At 35.3% G+C, this 20,007-nt stretch overlaps 1 protein-coding gene across 1 annotated transcript; it reads left to right on the forward strand.

The window, feature by feature from the left end:
• On the forward strand, positions 1-18,995 carry LOC113113618 (sodium-dependent phosphate transport protein 2A-like). Its single transcript, XM_026279926.1, has 13 exons — positions 1-68; positions 2,548-2,610; positions 4,059-4,193; positions 4,378-4,521; positions 7,749-7,892; positions 10,232-10,343; positions 11,494-11,689; positions 11,791-11,886; positions 13,470-13,590; positions 14,110-14,277; positions 14,519-14,635; positions 16,127-16,251; positions 17,584-18,995. The coding sequence occupies exons 2-13, from the start codon at positions 2,556-2,558 to the stop codon at positions 18,160-18,162; spliced, it is 1,992 nt and encodes a 663-aa protein (XP_026135711.1). The 5' UTR covers positions 1-68; positions 2,548-2,555; the 3' UTR covers positions 18,163-18,995.
• The last annotated feature ends 1,012 nt before the right edge of the window (positions 18,996-20,007 follow it).

Genomic DNA, 20,007 nt, shown 5'->3' on the forward strand with positions numbered 1-20,007 from the left:
TTACAATGCAGACTGTCAATTTAAGAGCCTCATCATCCTCTGAACAATCACACCCGGACCACAAAACGGTATGATTTAATATGACCTTTATATTAATCTGTCAATGTTATAGTGAAGAATCACCTGCTGATTTTTGTAAATATTAGTCAGACACTTTAAGTCTTATTCACTGTTTTTGTACACTGTTTCAGTCTTTCTATTTCATTAATAAAATATGTAATTGTTTAGGTAAGCACTTACCTCAAATTGAAGCCACAAAATATAAATAAAGATAAAAAAATATATATAGATATAGAAATAAAAATATAAAACAAAATAAAGCTAGAGTGTCCAGATATTTACTGCAATCTACTATGGAGATATAGAAACATTTCACAAAATATAAGTTATAACTAAAACCGATTGAAGTATGTTTCACAAGAAAATACTATTTCAGCCTTTCTACTGTGCTTAAAATTATTACATTTAATTAAATATTTTATGTACTGTTTCTTTGTAGTCATGCCATTTATCATACATTTTTGAGTGAAATGTTTTTTTACTTGTTTTTTTCTTCTTTAAGTATTTATAGTGACCCCAAAACATACTTGAACACTTTGAAATGTCTATATGTCATTGCATTAGATAACAAACAAGTGTCATTTATTTTAAAGAAAGCACTCTCAGTACTCTTGTTGTTCTGTGCACGTATTTCTAATTGAGTTCATGCAGTGTCGTGGCAGGCCTGCATTCAATAAAACCCTGTTTGGCTCTCAGGGTCAGAATGGAGAGCCTGGTCCAGTGCTCAGAATGGCATTGCACAAGCCGTCTTGTGATTTTGTCGCATGCTGTGCTCTTGTGCTGATAAGGGTGAGATTTTAATGTCAGTGTGGCTCCATTTATACAAAAGCAGGTCAGTGTGAGAGCACGGGCTCCAAATGCAGAGCTCTTTCAGTGGTGCAGCTGAGAATGAAATGGGGTCTTTGAGTTTATCATGTTTATCGCAAAGCATATGTTTCACCCCACATTGCTGTTTTGGGCTTGTTAGGATGCTCAAAAGTACAGAGCAATTTGTTCTGAAATTGACACAAAATGTTACTCCTTTCAGCGAAAAAAATGTGCAATAAGAGCTTAAAAACAGACAGTTTAACACTAAATGATGTATTTGCTTACTTCAATTATAAACCATCGCATCTACCAAGAAACCACCATTTTGACTTTGCAGATTAATTATAGTAAATTAAAAGCATCTATGTACAAATATATAAACATTTCAGATTAATTTACTTGAGGTAAGTATTTTGTTAAAAAGTAAATAAAAATTAAAACTAAACAAAATAGAAAAAAAAGTTAATAGGGTACTTAACCATATAACAAGAAAAATATCTGCCAATATATTGTAAAATAAATAAATAAATAAATAAATAATGAAATCAATAAAAGTGAAAACGATTATTTTTGTTTCAAGCATCACGTCATGATAAATTCAAAATGTATCTTGATTCAGAAATGTTCCGAAATCTTGAAAGATTGTAACCAAATAGTGTCTGGTCCCCTTTGCCTCCCTAAATAAATAATAAAATAAATAGTAAACGTATGTCTATCGACTGTTTGGTCAGCAATATTATTCTTCCTTCTTTCTTTCTTTCTTTCTTTCTTCTTCTTATTTTTTTTTTTGGAAATTCATACAGCTTTGGAGCTACTTGAGGGTGAGTAAATGAGGACAAAATTATGGGTGATCCCTTCTAAGACGCTTTCCCCCCATAGCTGCATTTGTTGCGATGCGCCATTTTCGCGAAATTTACCCGCTCAACAAACAATCTCTCAGAGCAGCGCAGTTAAGAAACCAAATCTATTTAATAAAACTTCCACACAGTTGCTTTAACTAAAACCGAGATTAAATGTGTGTTCCTCCACAGAGAGAGCCACGAAGAAAGCCGCACCTGTGACGATGTCGCGTCCGCTGTGAACAAGAACATAATCTGTCATTCACTTTAATTGCTCTGACATTCAAGAGCTCCTGCGTTCAGAAACGCATTAGTATGTGGTCCTGTGAGAGCCCTTTCCAGACTTACTGCATGTTCGACAGTAACCTTGACATAAAAAGCACATTTAGTCTACCTGTTATTAAAACCGAGCACCTGTGAAACAACGCTGATGGCTCTGGAGGCATTCAGATGGGAAACGCGACCGTGAGGGACCACAAATGTGTATCTTGACAAGCACTAACTACTTATTTGGAAGATCGTCAGGAAAAAGGCAATAAGAAATGAATTAAGTAGACAATAATGGATCTGAAATGACAGCAGGTTATTCATTTAGATGTTGTATGAACAAACCCTAGAGCAGTTCACCCAAAACTAACTTTTTTTATAATGTGTTCATTCTAGAGTTGTTCAAAATCTGCTGTAGAATACTATTATCATTTGCATAGGAATTTAAATATGGAAATCATCTGTGTTGTAACTGTAACTTTTAAATGACCGAAAAAAAAACTGAATATCTTAGTCAAAGATCACTGTTCAACATATGGAAATGGTCATGAAATATCTTTTGATCTCTACACAGACTGCAACATGTCATCACGACCAATCAGAATCACCTCTGCAGAGCAAACTATCACCTTCAATGGTAAGATGGTCAGAAACAATCAGACATTTATTTTTCGAGTTAAAGGGTCATATGATGCTTTTTTAAAGATCATTATTTTGTGTATTTAATGTAACAGGTATGTTGATGCTTTAATGTTCTAAAAACGTTTTCAAATACTATACATCATTGTAGGTCCTTTATGCGCAGTCTGCTCTGATTGGCCAACTGACCCGGTGCATTGTGATTGGCCGAACTCTGCAAGCACTTGTTGGAAATGTAATGCCCCTTTCCACAATTGCAAGCTTCATCTTTCAAAATAAATGTAATGACAGTTAATAATGTCCTTAGTTTTGATATCAGTTCAAGCCCGAAAGATGAACAGAGTTGCACAGTACACAAGCCACAGACAGTCGACTCCTGACTCCACTGTGCGCCACCCCCCGTGTCTCTCTCTCTCTCTCTCTCTCTCTCTCTCTCTCTATCTCTCTCTCTCACACACACACACTCACACACACAGACGTGCATGCTCCCATACCCGCACACACACACAATGTGCAAAACTCTGCATTTCAACATTCAATAGCAAATACTTAAACTAATAACGAAACATACTTTCGCTCATTTAGAAGCGCCAGATTGTCGCAGCAAAGTCAGAAGGACTTCCTCTCATAGGTTCACAAAACAGTCATCCATAAAATGCTTTGCTGTTCTGTTGTAAGTAATCCTAAATATTTCTAAATGCACCTACTTTCTGAAGGCCAGATAGAGTGCTTTTGCCTAGATACACCCAGCATCTCCCTGACATGACTGCCTCAACACTAACTGGTTACTGAAACCAGCCTTCTTTCTCTGCATGAACATTTGGCCAGCATTACGCAGATATTTCCACATAGACATGTGGGGTGTGTTTGAATGAGTCATTTTAGGGGGGTGGGGCAAAGTCCTAACTTTGATTAAGATTATCTCTTTGGATTTGAGACTTTAGTCAAGAGCTTGTAACACTCCAAAGAAAAAAAAAAAAAAAGGAAAAATTGAAATCACATTATATGACCCCTTTAAACTGTCATGTTTTCTACGATAATAATGTTTATTAAGCATCAGATCTGCATTTCAGAATGATTTCTGAAAGATCATGTGACACTGAAGGCTAAAGTAATGATGCTGGAATTTCAGCTTTGGATCACAGTAACAAATGACATCTAATATCGTAAAAGTAGAAAAGCATTATTTAAAATTTTGGTTATTAATAGAATATGTGTATAAAATTAACTATACTATGAGGATGTGTTATAAACTTCACTTCTTCATCTACTCAGATTATCATATATTGCATGATAACATACTGTATATGGCAATATCAATCGAAATATAGACAATTTATTTTAAAGACAGCAAAAGCAGGTGTTTTATGATGAAAGAATAGATGTGTTTGTGTTCAGATTGTATAGAATAAAGCATGATTTCTTAATTTCTCCTTTCTAACCCAGTTGGGGGTCATGACCCCAGAAAATCCAGCACAGTTCTGGACCTGGTGAGCGGCTGCCATGACCAGACCTCCTATACCGTTGCTGACCGTCCTTCATCCAAACCCTGGGATGCAGGACAACTTCCCAAAGTCCATTGTGTGTCTAAGTCAGATTTTTTTAAATGACATGGCTTTTGCATTCCTGAATGCTTATTTTTAACTTTACAAAGTGACAATGTTAATAAATCAGCTCACATGCACATTGACAAAATTGAGACAGGCACATTGTGTAGCTGAAAATGTATTAGACTGTATCTAAAGAGCTTTGCTCTTCTCTGTAGTGCCCACAAAGACCAGCGAGGACAGACGTGGAGAAATGTCTTCACGGTTCATTAGCTTACTGAGGATTCCTCTCCTCTTGCTCTTGCTCTATGGGTTTGTGTGCTCACTGGACATCCTAAGCTCTGCTTTCCAACTGGCTGGAGGTAATTATTCATCCTTAACTGACCTTTACTCCACTTTTTGCATCTTTTAACCCAGGGCCATTTCTAGCCAATTTGATGCCCTAGGCGAAATCCCCATTGGCACTCCCCAGATTTTTAAACATATACAGTGGGGATCGGAAGTTTGGGCACCCCTTGCAGAATCTGTGAAAATATGAGTAATTTTCAAAAAATAAGAGAGATCATACTAAATGCATGTTATTTTTTATTTAGTACTGTCCTGAGTAAGATATTTGTACATAAAATATTTTAAAATGTATTCCACAAGACAAAAAAAATGCTGAAATTATTAAAATAACCCCACTCAAAAGTTTGGGAACCCTTGGTTCTTAATACTGTGTTCTGTTACCTGATGATCCTCGACTGTCTTTCTGTTTTGTGATGGTTGTGCATGAGTCCCTTGTTTGTTCTGAACAGTTAAACTGAGCAGCGTTCTTCAGAAAAATCTTTAAGGTCCTGCAGATTCTTCAGTTTTCCAGCATCTTTACATATCTGAACCCTTTCCAGCAGTGACTTTATGATTTTGAGATACATCTTATCACACTGAGGACATTTGAGGGACTGAAACACAACTATTTAAAAAGATTCAAACATTCACTGATGCTCCAGAAGGAAACAAGATGCATTAAGAGCAGGGGGTGAAAACTTTTGGAATTTGAAGATCAAGGTATATTGTACTTAATTTGTGTACCGGGAAACATACAAGTATCTTCTGTTGCTTACGAAGGACAGAACTAAATGGAAAAAAATTATATTTCAACAAAATAAGACAAATTTGGCCATCTTCATTGTGTTCAAAAGTTTTCATCCCCCAGCTCTTAATGCATCTTGTTTCCTTCTGGAGCATCACTGAATGTTTGAATCTTTTTAAATAGTTCTGTTTGAGTCCCTCAAATGTCCTCAGTCTGAAAAGATGTATCTCAAAATCATACAGTCACTGCTTGAAAGGGTTCAAATATGCAAAGATGCAAATATGTCACATTCAAATTTGTTGTCATAGCAACAACACTAATTTGTGGAGATTCAGCTGCATGGTAAGTTTCACAAATCTGAATGCATTATTTGTAAATTAACTGTTAAGATAAACATTTTGCACAATTTATTGGCTGTAATATCATTGTGTTGCCACTAGTTGCCTGTATAGCCCTGTGTAACAATCCTTAGCAACTAAGACATTGCACATCATTTGCACATAACTCATTTAGATTTGGATACATGTTTAGAGGTGATCAATGGCTACTTTTTATATTTATCTCTTTTTTTATTCAATTGATTTGTTGTTGTGGCTTGAAACATTGCTTTAAAGTGTCAGTTATTGCATTTTTATTTCAGTCAACCCTATAAAACCCTTTTTTTAACCAAAACTACATATAAAAGCCTGATCAATGGCATAAAAGTAATCAATGCAGCTACTTAATCCTTTGCTTCTCATTAACGCGTGAACTTCCACTTTAAATCACGTGAAGCTCTGCCCTCTATGTGAATGACAGTGCTCCCTTTAACTGCTGTTAGAAGTGATTAACTGATTCAGCCTTCCGACACCTCCGTAAGGATGCATTAAACTTGACAAAGCGGTTTAATAAAGGATGTACAGATCTTGTGAATTAGCAAATTTTACTGTATCAATATTTTTTAATTGGCTGTCAAACTTTATATGAGAATATTACATGACACACTGATCCTTTAACAATGCATTGGCACAAAAACACACACCTTTTGGACAAATCTCGCAACATGATTTATTAACTGCCACAAATACTGCTTAAACAAAATGCTGATTTGAATACTGTACCAATATTTTAAATTGGCCTATGAACTTTGCATGCAGCATAAAGGCAGCTATTGACAGTGCTCTGATCCAATGGCATACAGTCTCAGACATCGTCAGTTTGACAGTACTCTAGCCTAATGATGTTGGGGGATCCTGTGGGGGCGGCAGTCATATTTCAGTGTGACAATGCCACTCTTTATCACAACCCTGCTAAAATGTAGCACTCATTGGCGCCCCTTCAGCTGGTGGAGCCCTAGTGCTTTCATATTTTATTGTCATGAAAATTTAGCATATTTCTCAGACAAATCCCCCAATTCTTTATATTTTCTTTTTTTAGGGGTTCAACTATGATTTGTTTTCATGCAAGACATTTGAACCACTTTGAAAGATATATTTATAATTATTTACTTATATAGGCTATAAATTAATATGATTATTGCACACACACAAATATGCACACACACAAAAAAATATTCTGATTAACAACATATAATAAAGGTAATTCAAAGATAAAAGAAATAAGTGTCTTTTGAAGTGTCTTTCATTTCATATAATTGAATATATAACATACAGTATGTACATTTATTTACTTTAAATTCGTACTTTCATCTACATTTTGCTTTATTTTGGGGTCAAGTGCGATTTGTCTTGAGGTAAAGATATAAAATCTTTTTATTTCATTTTTTATTTTATTTTTGTTTCATTTCTTATCCTATAATGTATATTTACTTGATATTTTCATTTAACCTTTCAGCCTTTTTACATTCTTTTTCTCTTCAACTGTGGTCAACTGTGATGTGTTTTCATGCGATTCACAATTTTATTTTAGTTATTAAAACTCCTGTGTGATCTTTTAAATATTGTTAATTACCTGCTTCTCTGTGAAGAGGATTGTTTAAGAGACCTTAACATTTGTGCATGTGAAGAAAAGCTGTGTTCTCAAGGTTGTGATCATTGGTTAGGCATTAAGATTTAGTTAATCAATTCTAAATGTGTGTTTATGACAAGGAAGAAATGGATTTGCATGATTAACTTCAGCATGCGGCTCTGTGGTGCATGTCATCTGTACAAAACAAACCATAATGTGCTGTTAAAGGCTCAGTTCATCTAAAAACACAATGCTTTTTTTCATCGTACTATTGTAATTCCTTCTCAAACCTATTTGCATACCTTTTTTTTCTTTCTGTGGAACACAAAAGATTTAGTTTTGAAGAACATTCATGTTTTTCTTACCTACAAATTGAAAGTGAACAGGGACAGATGGAAAAAATGTGTAAGGTTTCGTGTTCCAATGAATCTGTTCATGCTGGTTTACAATTACAGAACATGAGGATGAGTAAATGATGACAGGACGTTAATTTTTGGGCGGACTGGTCCCTTTAAGATTATGACGTCAAACCTTAAATCAAATGTTTCAAATGCTTTGCTCTTTTGTCAGGTAAAGTGGCTGGAGACATTTTCCAGGACAATGTCATCCTGTCCAACCCTGTAGCAGGACTCATGGTGGGGATTCTGGTCACGGTTCTGGTCCAGAGCTCCAGTACTTCCACATCCATTATAGTCAGCTTGGTCTCATCTGGATGTAAGAAACACAACTCATTTTTAGTACGGTCAGATTTCTAAACTAAACCAATAACCTCAGATTAATATCTTTTCATTATGGCTGTCAACTGATTACATTTAATTAATTGAAGTGCACTACACTATATTTTTTTTGGGGGGGTTGGAACCTTTTTTTTTTTAAACGAAATTATAACTGTTATTCATCGGGGATGCATTAAATTTATAAAAAAGTGACAGTAAATACATTAATAATGCTAAAAAGGTTTCTATTTTAAAAATGCTGATCTTTTGGACTTTCTATTCATCAAAGAATCATGAAAAATACAGCTTCTACTTCTACTATATATATATATATATAAAGATAATTTAAAGTTATTGTTTTATGTACTTGTGCAGACAGATGTGTAAAGGCCATTAAACTATCTTGGCACCTTGACTTTGAAACCAGCTTTATTTTAAAAGCCTGATCTGATCCAAAACGTCATGACATCCAAAGTTAATTTTAAGTTTCTGTTAATAAAACAGCTGTAACGTGGCTTTATTCACCGCCATCATCTGTAAAACTGTTTTGACTTCAGATAATTTTTTGCGAAACTTGGCCCTGGATGATGCAACCGTTTCCTTTTTATTTCACATTATTTCCGGAAAACCTAATCTCTAGATGTTGTTCCTGCTTTAATCAAGTGGCATCTCTCACGGATGAGCTAATTAGCTTGTGCATATGCAGCGGTGGCCTCAAAGTCTGAGAAGCTTGTGAAGTGTGACTGTCAGAGCTCAATCCAAATAACCATCAGAGTTCAGATGCAATCACAACAGATGCAGCAATTTAACGAGGGAGTTTTGTTTGGGTTAATGAGCTTATGTTTGACACACAAGGATTTTAATATATAGATGCTACTGTGGGTCAAAAAGTCTGAGACCACAAGCAAAAAAAAAAAAAAAGCACAAGACATTGCTGTGTGAATTTTCAGTGCAACATTTACTCAAATTGTTGTGCTGACAATATAATTCATGATACAATAAATGCACTAGGAATAGTTCATCCAAAAATTAAAATATAATCACTCTCACGCCAACCATGATGTGTCTTTATAGGAACAGATTTGGAGAAATTTAGCATTACATCACCTGCTCACCAATGGATTTGAATGGGTGCCGTCAGAATGAGAGTCCAAACAGCTGATAAAAACATCACAAAGTAATCCACACAACTCCAGTCTAGCAATTAATGTCTTGTGAAGTGAAAATCTGCACATTTGTAAGAAACAAATCCTTCAATTTGACGTTTTTATCTTCATTGTCAAATCATTGTTTTCTATGAAAAAGTCGTCTTGTTTGATAAATATTCACAGATCAAGCACTGTTTACAATCAAAATCAGGATTTTGATGTGAGAAGACAACAGGAGATGGAGTTTTTCACTGCAGGAAGCATTATCATAGATTATGAAATCATATTTTTAGTAGAAGCAATGGTTTAGAGACAAAACATTAATAATGGATTTGTTTCTAACAAACACACAGATTTTCACTTCATAAGATGTTAATTGATGGACTGGAGCCGTATGGATTGCTTGTGGGTTATTGTGATTTTTATTTGTATTTTTTTATCAGCTGTTTGAACTCCCATTCTGACGGCACCCATTCACTGCAGAGTATCCTTTGGTGAGAAGGTGATGTAATGCTAAAATTCTCCTTATCTGTTCCAATGAAGAAACAAATTCATCTACGGCTTGGATGGCCTGAGAGTGAGTACGTTCTCAGTACATTTTCATAAAAAAAAGTAAAGTAGATGTAGTGGCCTTGACCTTTGAGCCCCACCGTATGAGTGTGAATGTAGTAAATAGGGCAAAGGTATGTGTAGTTGAATTTGTTAGAGCAGGTGTGTTTCTGAGCCCAAAGCAATCAAATCTTGATCTTTTGAAATGGTTTGAAGAGATCAACCTTGAGTGACAAAGCTCTTTGAATGTGACTTGGCTGTTCTCTGAGTAAATGAACTGAAACTAATGGATGTCAGCAGTGGGTGTGTGTCCATTCACACAATACTCTGTGGGCCTTCAGCTGAAATACAAGCCGTGTTTCACTCCAGCTGCAAACCTCAGCAGTGTAAGGGGCAGTAATTACTGCAATTACTGATGCTAAACTACCCATTCATAATATCTAAATGGAAATATGACTTGACTCTAATGCTTGCCTGATTTAAGAGTCAGTGGACACAAATGAAAAAGAAATGATGAGGTACAGTATCTGCCGTTGGTGAACAGAAGTGGCATTTACTGAAGCATGCATCACTACTGCTATTGCTTATGCTTTATGATCTTCATTATGTGATTTGTGTGTGTGTGTGTGTGTGTGTGTAGTGCTTGAAGTGAAATCTGCTGTCCCCATCATCATGGGCTCCAACATCGGCACGTCTGTCACCAACACCATCGTCGCCCTGATGCAAGCAGGAGAGAGGAATGAGTTTAAACGGTACCTACTGATTTTCACCATCGCCTTTATCATCACTATTTAATCAAACATGCAACCTTGCTGTTCACTTAAAGTATCCATGAGTTAATTTCAAAATGCACTCTTAATTTTGGCAGAATTGATTTCTGTAAGTGACCATGAAATCGAAATTATCCCCATTTAGATTGTCAATGCATGTTCTAGGTCTTACTGTGAATAATTTATCAGTGCATGTTATTCCAGCCTGATCTCACGGCAGTTTGTACATTTTTAAGAGGTGGCTAATTTGTACGACCTAATTCATACAAATTCATATGATCTTTGCTACATCGTACGTATTTTATATACGTAAGAATTTGTACGAATTACATACTCTTGACCCTAAACTTACCTGTCACTGGGGTCTAGACAAATCAGACAAAATTGTGTGAGTGAGGTCCTACCAATTCATACGAATTAGCAACCTCGTAAAATACGAATTGGATACGAAAAAAAAATAAAAATAAATAAATAATTGTTATACATAAAACAAGAAAAATTCCCTGGATTTTCCCTGGTTTTTCTAAAAACAAGTCTTTATATATTGTGTACTTTTGCTTCTGATTTAATGCATTTTGATTTATTTTCTGTTTATTTATTTTTATTTAATAATTTTTTATTTATTTTTTTAATTTTCTATTTATTAATTATTATTATTATTATTAAAATTAAAAAATATTTTTATCCACTGACCTTCTGAATTCTTGTTCCCTCATGGTGTCTTATTTTTTTTTATATCATTCTTTATTTTTACTTTCTTATTTATTTATTTATCTATTTATTTTCGGTTTATTTACTTTTTTATTATTTCTATTTGTTTTTATTTATTTAACTAGTCTAATTTTAATTATTTTATTTAAAATGTTATTTGTTATTCATTGATTGATGTGTGATGTGTATTATTGTGTTTATATTTCTTTCTTTCCTTTTTATGTATTTATTTTTATATAATTTTATTCATTTAATTTTCATAATTTAATAATATTTATAATAATTTAATATAAAATTTATTTTATAGTAAAATTTTATAATTTTATAAATTTATATTATTTTGTTATAATTATTTTCCATTTATCATGTGTATTTGTAATGTTTTGACCTCTTGTTGATCACCTGTGCTCTCGTTCTCAAGGGCGTTTGCTGGGGCGACGATCCATGACTGTTTTAACTGGCTGTCGGTGCTGGTTTTGCTGCCGGTGGAGGTGGCGTCTGGTCTGGTGAGTTACCTGGCCAAAGTCACTGTCGGCAGCTTTCAGCTGCACAGCGGACAAGAAGCACCCGAACTACTGAAGACGATCACTGAGCCCTTCACCAGACTCATCATACAGGTGTGTGTGTGTGTGTGCACATGCAATGTGTTTTTAGACTTACTCATGTTTCTTTGAGTGATGAGATCCAGAATATTGACAGTGGCGTCTCACTCTTCTAGCTGGATAAATCAGTGATAACGGGCATCGCTCTGGGCGACGAGTCCATGAGGAATCACAGCCTCGTGAAAGTCTGGTGCAAGTCCAGCAGCTTTGTGGTAACTTTCTCCTGACACAAACATTTTTCATCCTCCAAATCTGCATATCTCATGAATTTACCCGAACTTTTACCTATTAATTCCCTTATTAACCTGAATTTTTTTTTTTTTTTTAAGATGATGCAATTTAGTTTTATTTTAACTTGCATATATTAATTAATGAATGGATAAATGATTGAACAAACAAACAAACAAACAAATATTATAATATAAACAGAAGTGCAAAATCAAAGTGAAAAAAATAAATGTTTAAATAATAAATATCATGATACTAATATAAGTTATACATAAAGTACACATTGAAAAAGATGTGAAATGTTTTAATAATAAATATAAAACAATACATAACGTAAATTATAGACAAATAAAACAAAATAAATACTGTAATATTATGAATTATTAATAAAATACTAAATTAAATGTTTTAATTAATACATTCTATAATAATATTATATAAATACAGTACAGACCAAATTCACCTCATTCAAAGAGTTTTCTTTATTTTCATGATTATGAAAATTGTAGAATCACGCTGAATGCATCAAAACTATGAATTAACACATGTGGAATTATATATGGAATTATATACATAACAAAAAAGTGTGAAACAACTGAAAATATGTCATATTGTAGGTTCCTTTTGCTTTGATTACTGCTTTGCACACTCTTGGCATTCTCTTGATGAGCTTCAAGAGGTAGTCACCTGAAATGGTCTTCCAACAGTCTTGAAGGAGTTCCCCGAGAGATGATTAGCACTTGTTGTCCCTTTTGCCTTCTGTCTGCGGTCCAGCTCACCCCTAAACCATCTCGATTGGGTTCAGGTCCGGTGACTGTGGAGGCCAGGTCATCTGGTGCAGCACCCCATCACTCTCCTTCTTGCTCAAATAGCCCTTGATGCCTTCAGTGTGACTCTACAATTTTCATATTCATGAGAATAAAGAAAACTCTTTGAATGAGAAGATGTGTCCAAACTTTTGGTCTGAACTCTATATATTCAAATTCTAATCACTGTAATGCACCAAAATGGTTTATTTTATTTTATTTTATCCAATTATTAGAATACAGCAGTGATTTTGTGTTTAATAAAAATAACATGATGTTGAAATGCTTCACAATTCACAATTTTTCTCGATTAACAATGGGAATTTGGGTGGATAATTTGTTGAACTAACTGTAATGAAATGTCAGGATATAGAAAAATAAGTTTTATTTATTTTAATAAAGTAATTCAGATTTTTCCCCCTCTGGTTTTGGGGTGAAATGAGACTAGGACAGGCTTTGTGAGTTTCACCCTCCTGCATTAACTTTCGTATTCAGTACAATGCTTCATGAGTAAAGTAAAGTTTTCCTGGTCAGGTTGTGTTTGGATTTGATCTTCAGGCTCTTACAGACTATTGAGAAAACACATCTGGTCTCCAGATGATCTGCTGTCAGTCATTCTGTCACTTGTCATCCGCTCCACACTATTCTGTCAAAGTCTCATCTCTGTTCACTCCACCTGACCATATTTCACAAGAAATACTTAATCTTTTCTGCTCTGCAGTATAGTTTTCATGGAAATATTCCTCTTTCTCCCTCTCCAGTCCTCGGTGAACGTGACATCAGCTGCCGCCCAGAACTGCTCCACTGAACTGCATTGTGGGAAGGATAGTGATCTCACCTGGATCACACAGAACATCAGCTCACAGATCAACACAGAGAAATGTGAGTGTTGAAAATATGCCAGTAGTTTAATGTGAGGTGTAGGTTTAAGGGTAGGGTTAGAGTAAGAGGATAGAAAAATAAAAAATACAGTTTGTACAGTATAGAAACCGTTACGCCTGAGTCCCCATAAATCACAAACACAAGTGTGTATTTTATTTTTGTGTGTGTGCCTATACTGTATATGTATTTAGTAGCGATTTATTTTTTAATTTAAAATGTATTTTATTATTTTTGTATTTTATGTGATTTCAAATTTATTTTTCTTTCTTTCTTTCTTACTTTCTTTTTCCCTGTCTATTTGTATTTATTAGTTTTTTTCTATGTTTATTTGTATTTCATGTACTTTCTATTTTTATTCATTTATTTATAGACAGAGTATTTGCTATTGAGTCATTTATCATGAACAACCTGACCTTCTGGTTACCGTTAACTTTGCTTTTGTTTGAATCTGTGTCCATTAATGCCTATACAGTATGTAGTCTTGATCTTTCCCTCTTGTTCTCGGTCTGGTTTCCACAGGCCAGCATCTGTTTGTGGACTCGGGTTTGTCAGACCTGGCGGTGGGGCTCATTCTGTTAGCCAGCTCTCTGATGGTGCTGTGCACCTGCCTGCTGCTCATCGTCAAAGTGCTGAACTCTGTCCTCAAAGGTCAAGTTGCAAAGGTCATCGAAGGGGTCATCAACACGGGTGAGCAGGAGGAGGGAGTGCCGGAGAACATCTTTCTGTAGTATTTACAATAGGGGTTACTGAAGATTTGAGATTATTTTTAATCCTTAAAAATGTCTGTTCAAAATCTTTTGACTGGTAGTGTACATATCAAATGTTAATTTCTGTGTACTGTCATTTTGTTTTGTATAGGCACACAGCCCTATGCTCTTACTATACATCAACAGCTGTCTCTTTTGTGTCTATTTTTAACTCCCTGTAGATTTCCCGTACCCTCTCGGGTGGCTGTCGGGATATCTGGCCATGCTGATGGGAGCAGGAATGACCTTTATCATCCAGAGCAGCTCTGTTTTCACCTCGGCTATGACTCCACTCATAGGTACATCTCTAATGAATGACTTCTTCAACAGATCATCGTATTAGAAGTGACCCTGCCAACAAAAGCTCATTGTTAACATCGCACGAATGAGACGACCAGCAGGCAGCAGCACAAGATTGCTCTGAAACACATTAATAATGCATCCAGCCGAGTCCAAAAAGGCTATTCATGTGTTCATACTGTAGGCCAGGAATGTAAACAACGAGAGTGCAACACTCAAGTAAACAAAAAACAGCTGAATAAATGCCACTTTTCAGGTAAAACTATAGACATCACTGAAATGAAGTTTGAGGCAGCTGTGAAAATCTGTATTGTGTTTTCATGGTTGGATGTGCAAACACATAAAAAGAAGATTTTTGCAATAAGTCCCAGGTTCAAAAGTTATTCTTTTTTACATGATGCATTACATTTTACATGGTTATAAAACCATGTGTCAATTCAGCGTTTTTTTTTTTTTTTTTGGCTGTAAATTAATGAACAGTAATAATCAGCAGACTGACTGAACTTTAATTTTTGATGCACACCCTGGTGTTTTCTTCAAATGTAGAGCAAATGTGAGCATGAACTAGTCGCTAATAGTGCTTTTGGCTCAAATTAAATATTAACTGCACCCCTGTGAAATCAGGCAAAGTGATGGTGCTTTCCCGTTCAAGTATTTCATCATTAATTTGCACCCATTACCTGGAAATTATTCATCAGCCGCCGCATGATTATGATAATTATTAACTTTTCAGCCAATGGGGATCCCTCTGTGTCTTTGAGATTACAGTTACTATGGAGATCATCTTTTATTAAACCCCCTGAAGAGTTGAAGTGTCACTGGACGTATTATTAATAGCAGAAAGAGGGTTAAAAGATCATCAGCGCTGACTAAGGCTGACCTCACAGCTCGTTCCTGGAGAACATTTACATGTCCCTATAGTTTGTTTTTTTGACGTTTTCCTGCTGCATAGAAATGTTATAATTATGTGTGTGTATATATATACAGTAGTTAAGAATTGTATAATTTTATTAAATGACAAAAGTGACACTAAAGACATTCTATTTATCAATTAATTCTTAAAAAAAGGATAATGGTTTCTACAAAATACGAAGGCGCGCATCTGTTTTCAACCTTGAGTAGCAAATTAGCATATTAAGATTGAGATGAAAAATTCAGCTTTGCATCACATAAATAAATGACATTTTAAAATATATTCACATAGAATACAGTTCTTTTGAATTGTAAAAATATATCCCATTATTGCTATTTTTACTGTATTTTTGATACAGCCATAGTAAGCATAAAACAAATTTCGAAAATATTAAGTTGTCACAAAGGCTGCATCTCATTAACTACGAAGTCCAGTTTCACAAACTGCTGATACCCTATCATCCGTTTTGTAAGTTGGTTTCAGATATCTAGATCTCAAACCAAAAGACTCATGCTTCATATCATTTCTTGGACAAAAGCCCTTTTGATTGCTGTATGTTCGTCTCTGACTCCTGCAGGGATTGGCGTGATCAGTCTCAATAGAGCGTATCCTTTGACCTTGGGCTCCAACATTGGCACTACCACCACGGCCATCCTCGCAGCTCTCGCCAGCCCCAGAGAGAAGCTTCCTGCTGCATGCCAGGTACCACAATAACACACAGCTATTAGCTACTGACAAATTTCAGTTATCTAAAATTGTCACACCTATTGCGCCTTATCAAAAATTCTGGGCAAATCTGCTTTCTTTTCCAACTAGATGATGATGAAATTTTATCTTCTGGACACATGCCACTTTTCTTCATTAATGCATTTGTTTACGCATTTTTTAGTGTTGCTTGCTTAGTCATACTGAAGATTTGGGGTTTGTTTCGATCCCTAAACACAAGTATTGAACTCAGAGCTTAACATGTTCTGCTTCATTTGTTTATGAATCATGTCATGAATAACTAAAGCTTTTCAGTATGTTGAAGAGAGGTGTACTGTACTGGTAAAAATCTCATAGACTTACATTGGGTACATGCACTAATTATCCTAAATCAGAATGAATCCAATCCCACTTCAGATGTTTATATGAACCTCAAATGCAGTGTGATTCACATTCGTTTAAACGTGCATTACATGTATTACAGTCGTCAAGGAATTATTTTGTCTTGATGCCCAAAAAGAAAGTTAACAGATGTCAGAAGAGATTTATATATATATATATATATATATATATATATATATATATATATATATATATATATATATATATACACACACACACACACACACACACACACACACATACAGATATTGAATAAATGTTCATTCACATCCACTGACTGACATATGGACATTTGTAAACCAGTTTGGTTAAAAAGCTATTTTCTTATTTGCTATTTTTGTCTTGTTTTCCATCTAAACATCCTTAAGTCAAGATACTTTAACTTGAAAAGCAAAATGACATAAGATATTAACTCGTGTTTTCTGAAAATAAGTTGATTAAAACAAGTTTTTGATTTAAAAAATATATATTTGCTAATGGGGCTAAAAATAACAACCAAAACAAGCAAAAAAAAAAACAAAAAAAAAATTTTTAATTTTTCATTTAGATTATTTTTTTTCCCCCTCCATTGGCAGATTTGGTTGTTGTTTTAAGTTTAAACTCACTTAATCTTAATAGATTTGTCAGAAAACAAGACTTGATGTCTTGAATAATCTAGTTTCTTAAATGAATGTGTCTTGATCTAATAATGTTTAGATGTTTGTGAAAAATTTAAATTTGCAGTGTACAGAAGACAATAGTTTCATCATCCTGGTGAATTTAGTTCAAGCTTTGTTCTTATCCAGTCAGCGCAGTCAAATGGATAATACGAAATATTAATATTTAAAGAAATTTCAAGTACTGAATATTTAAAAACATCTACAGCCCGCACTCACACAAGTGAAAAATCTTGTTTGCTTTATTCTTTTACTCTCATATTCCCTCTAGATTGCCTTGTGCCATTTTTACTTCAATATTTTTGGGATTTTACTGTGGTACCCGGTCCCGTTCACGCGTCTGCCCATCCGTATGGCGTCTGCGCTGGGTGAACGCACTGCCAAGTACCGCTGGTTTGCTGTGCTTTACCTTCTGGTGTGTTTTCTGCTGCTGCCTTGCCTCGTGTTCGGCATCTCTCTGGCCGGATGGCAGGCCATGGTCGGCATGGGTGCGCCGTTCGCAGCGCTCACCATCTTCGTCCTCCTGGTCAACCTGATGCAGTCCCACAGCCCCACGCACCTCCCGAAGACCCTGCGCAGCTGGGACTTTCTCCCGCAGTGGATGCACTCTCTCAAACCGCTCGACAAGCTCATTACCAAAACAACGGCGCTGTGCTGCAGCCCGGCTCGACTTAATGACCCAGATGTGGTTGTAGTGACTCCAGACACAACAAACATCAAGCCAGAGTCAAAGAAACAAAGCCAACAGTGGTATGACAACCCTGCCCTGTCCTTACCTGAGGAGATTTCCTCAGAGCCAAGAGTGTTTAGACTTAAAGGGCTAGAAAGATGCAACAGCACGCCATTGTAGATGTGTAGTCTTTCCAAAATAAACCATCATGGTCTAAATGGCCAGTCGCAGATTTATTCTCTAGTCCAAAACCTAGTGAGCTGCTTATGTAGACAGCATTTTAAGACGGCATATGCATGAATGCACCACCTAAGATATTGTTTTGCCCAAATTCTAAGATAGAATCTCATAATGCACTGCAACAAGCTCAAATCTATCCAAGATGGCAGCCAAATGTAATTAAAAATGGACTACTGTATCTGTTTTTTTTCTATGCTTATTAGAGTTTATATGCAAATTTAAATGCTGCATTTATTTGATCAAAATATGGTGAAATATTATTACAATTTAAAATATCAGTGCTCTGTTTGAATACATTTCAAACTATAATTTTTTCCTGTGATGCAAAGCTGAATTTTCAGCATCATTACTCCAGTCTCCAGTGTCACATGATCCTTCAGAAGTCATTCTGCGGATTTGCTTCTTTATAGCAGGTTTACTAGGTTTTGGAACAGATGCTTAGTTTTACATCTGGTGCTCATTCAAATTCTAAATGCACTTTTTGAACAAATCAGTCTAATTGTATTCACAATAATATTTTCACAATAGGTTCAGAGAATTATATGAAGCTTCATCTCGAGGCCATTGTGTCTCTGAGGAATCTGGGTGAACATCTTTTGCTGTTTTGTCCTGCAGTCATGCACAAATGTTTATTATCTGCAGCGCTATGTAAATCTCGCTGAATAAGAGGTTTGAAAGTCTGCATTGACAGACGGGATCTGTATGGCACAAACATAATAACTCAGGGCCATCCCATCATGCCTTGTGCTATTAAATATGCAGATATTAAAATGCAAATAGTTTGCTTTTCATTTCCTTGCATAATGTCAATGAAAGAATGGACCACATGGAGTATAATTGGAAAATAGTTTTGTTTTTAAGTATTAAACCTTCTCCAGTGTTTCGCATGCAAGTTCATTTTAAAGCAAATATTTGCTCTATTTTCCGAATGTAAAAATTGCAAGAAAAGTGTTTTGATTGGGAGTAGTCTCCAACAAGAAACAAAAAAAATTAATTGAGGATTTGTTCATACAGTGAAAAACACATCATTATAGATAAATAATAAGAAACATACAAGCATACTTGTTATTTTGTGGTGTAATGTTCTTCTACCCCAGCAGGGAACTGTTTGACACATTTGTTGTATGATGCACTCTGTTTCTCATGCTATTTTTTTTTTAAAAAAGGTATATGTACATTATGCAGTATTCAGGAAGTTCCCTGTGTGTAAATTCCCAGGTAGCGCCTCATGCTAGGGTCGGTGTGACAGGCTGAGCGCTAATTATCTGTATACTGCGGAGATGACATTTCAGGTGTTTTTATAGGTACATTGACTCACAGAAGCGAACACAAACACACACATAGTCTGCCATTGAGATAAATGGGAATGCTAATGGATAGCGCTCTCCGGGTGTTATGGACTTCCTTTGCTGATACTGTAGTTAATAGTTGGGGGTGTGTAAAAAAATCTCATTTAATAGCAGTGCCAGAAGGTATGGAACATGCAGACCACATAAGGAAGTTTGAGGGCTGAGGGCAAGTATTTTTAATTTAAATGACGGGCATTGCCATAATATACAATTAAAACAAATTATATGGTCTTATACACTTTTCTGGTCTGGATAACCATAACCTTCATTTCACTTTCAGACGTAAAAGAGAAGTCAGTTAAATAACTTACTAAATTAGAAAATATTATACTGCATGTCCAAACAGCTGATAAAAACATCACAATAATCCAAAAGTAATCCACACGACTCCAGCCATCAATTAATGTATTGTGAAGTGAAAACTCTTTGTAAAAAA

The sequence above is a fragment of the Carassius auratus genome, chromosome 14 (genome assembly GCF_003368295.1).
Source record: "Carassius auratus strain Wakin chromosome 14, ASM336829v1, whole genome shotgun sequence".
Classification (NCBI taxonomy): Eukaryota; Metazoa; Chordata; class Actinopteri; order Cypriniformes; family Cyprinidae; genus Carassius; species Carassius auratus.

What these genes read in the sequence shown, in the direction of transcription:
- LOC113113618 (XM_026279926.1), top strand. Translation starts at nt 2,556, where the DNA reads ATGTCATCACGACCAATCAGAATCACCTCTGCAGAGCAAACTATCACC. An exon ending in TGCTTTCCAACTGGCTGGAG is followed by an intron (nt 4,522 to 7,748) that starts GTAATTATTCAT and finishes CTCTTTTGTCAG; the next exon opens with GTAAAGTGGCTGGAGACATT. An exon ending in GGCTATGACTCCACTCATAG is followed by an intron (nt 14,636 to 16,126) that starts GTACATCTCTAA and finishes TGACTCCTGCAG; the next exon opens with GGATTGGCGTGATCAGTCTC.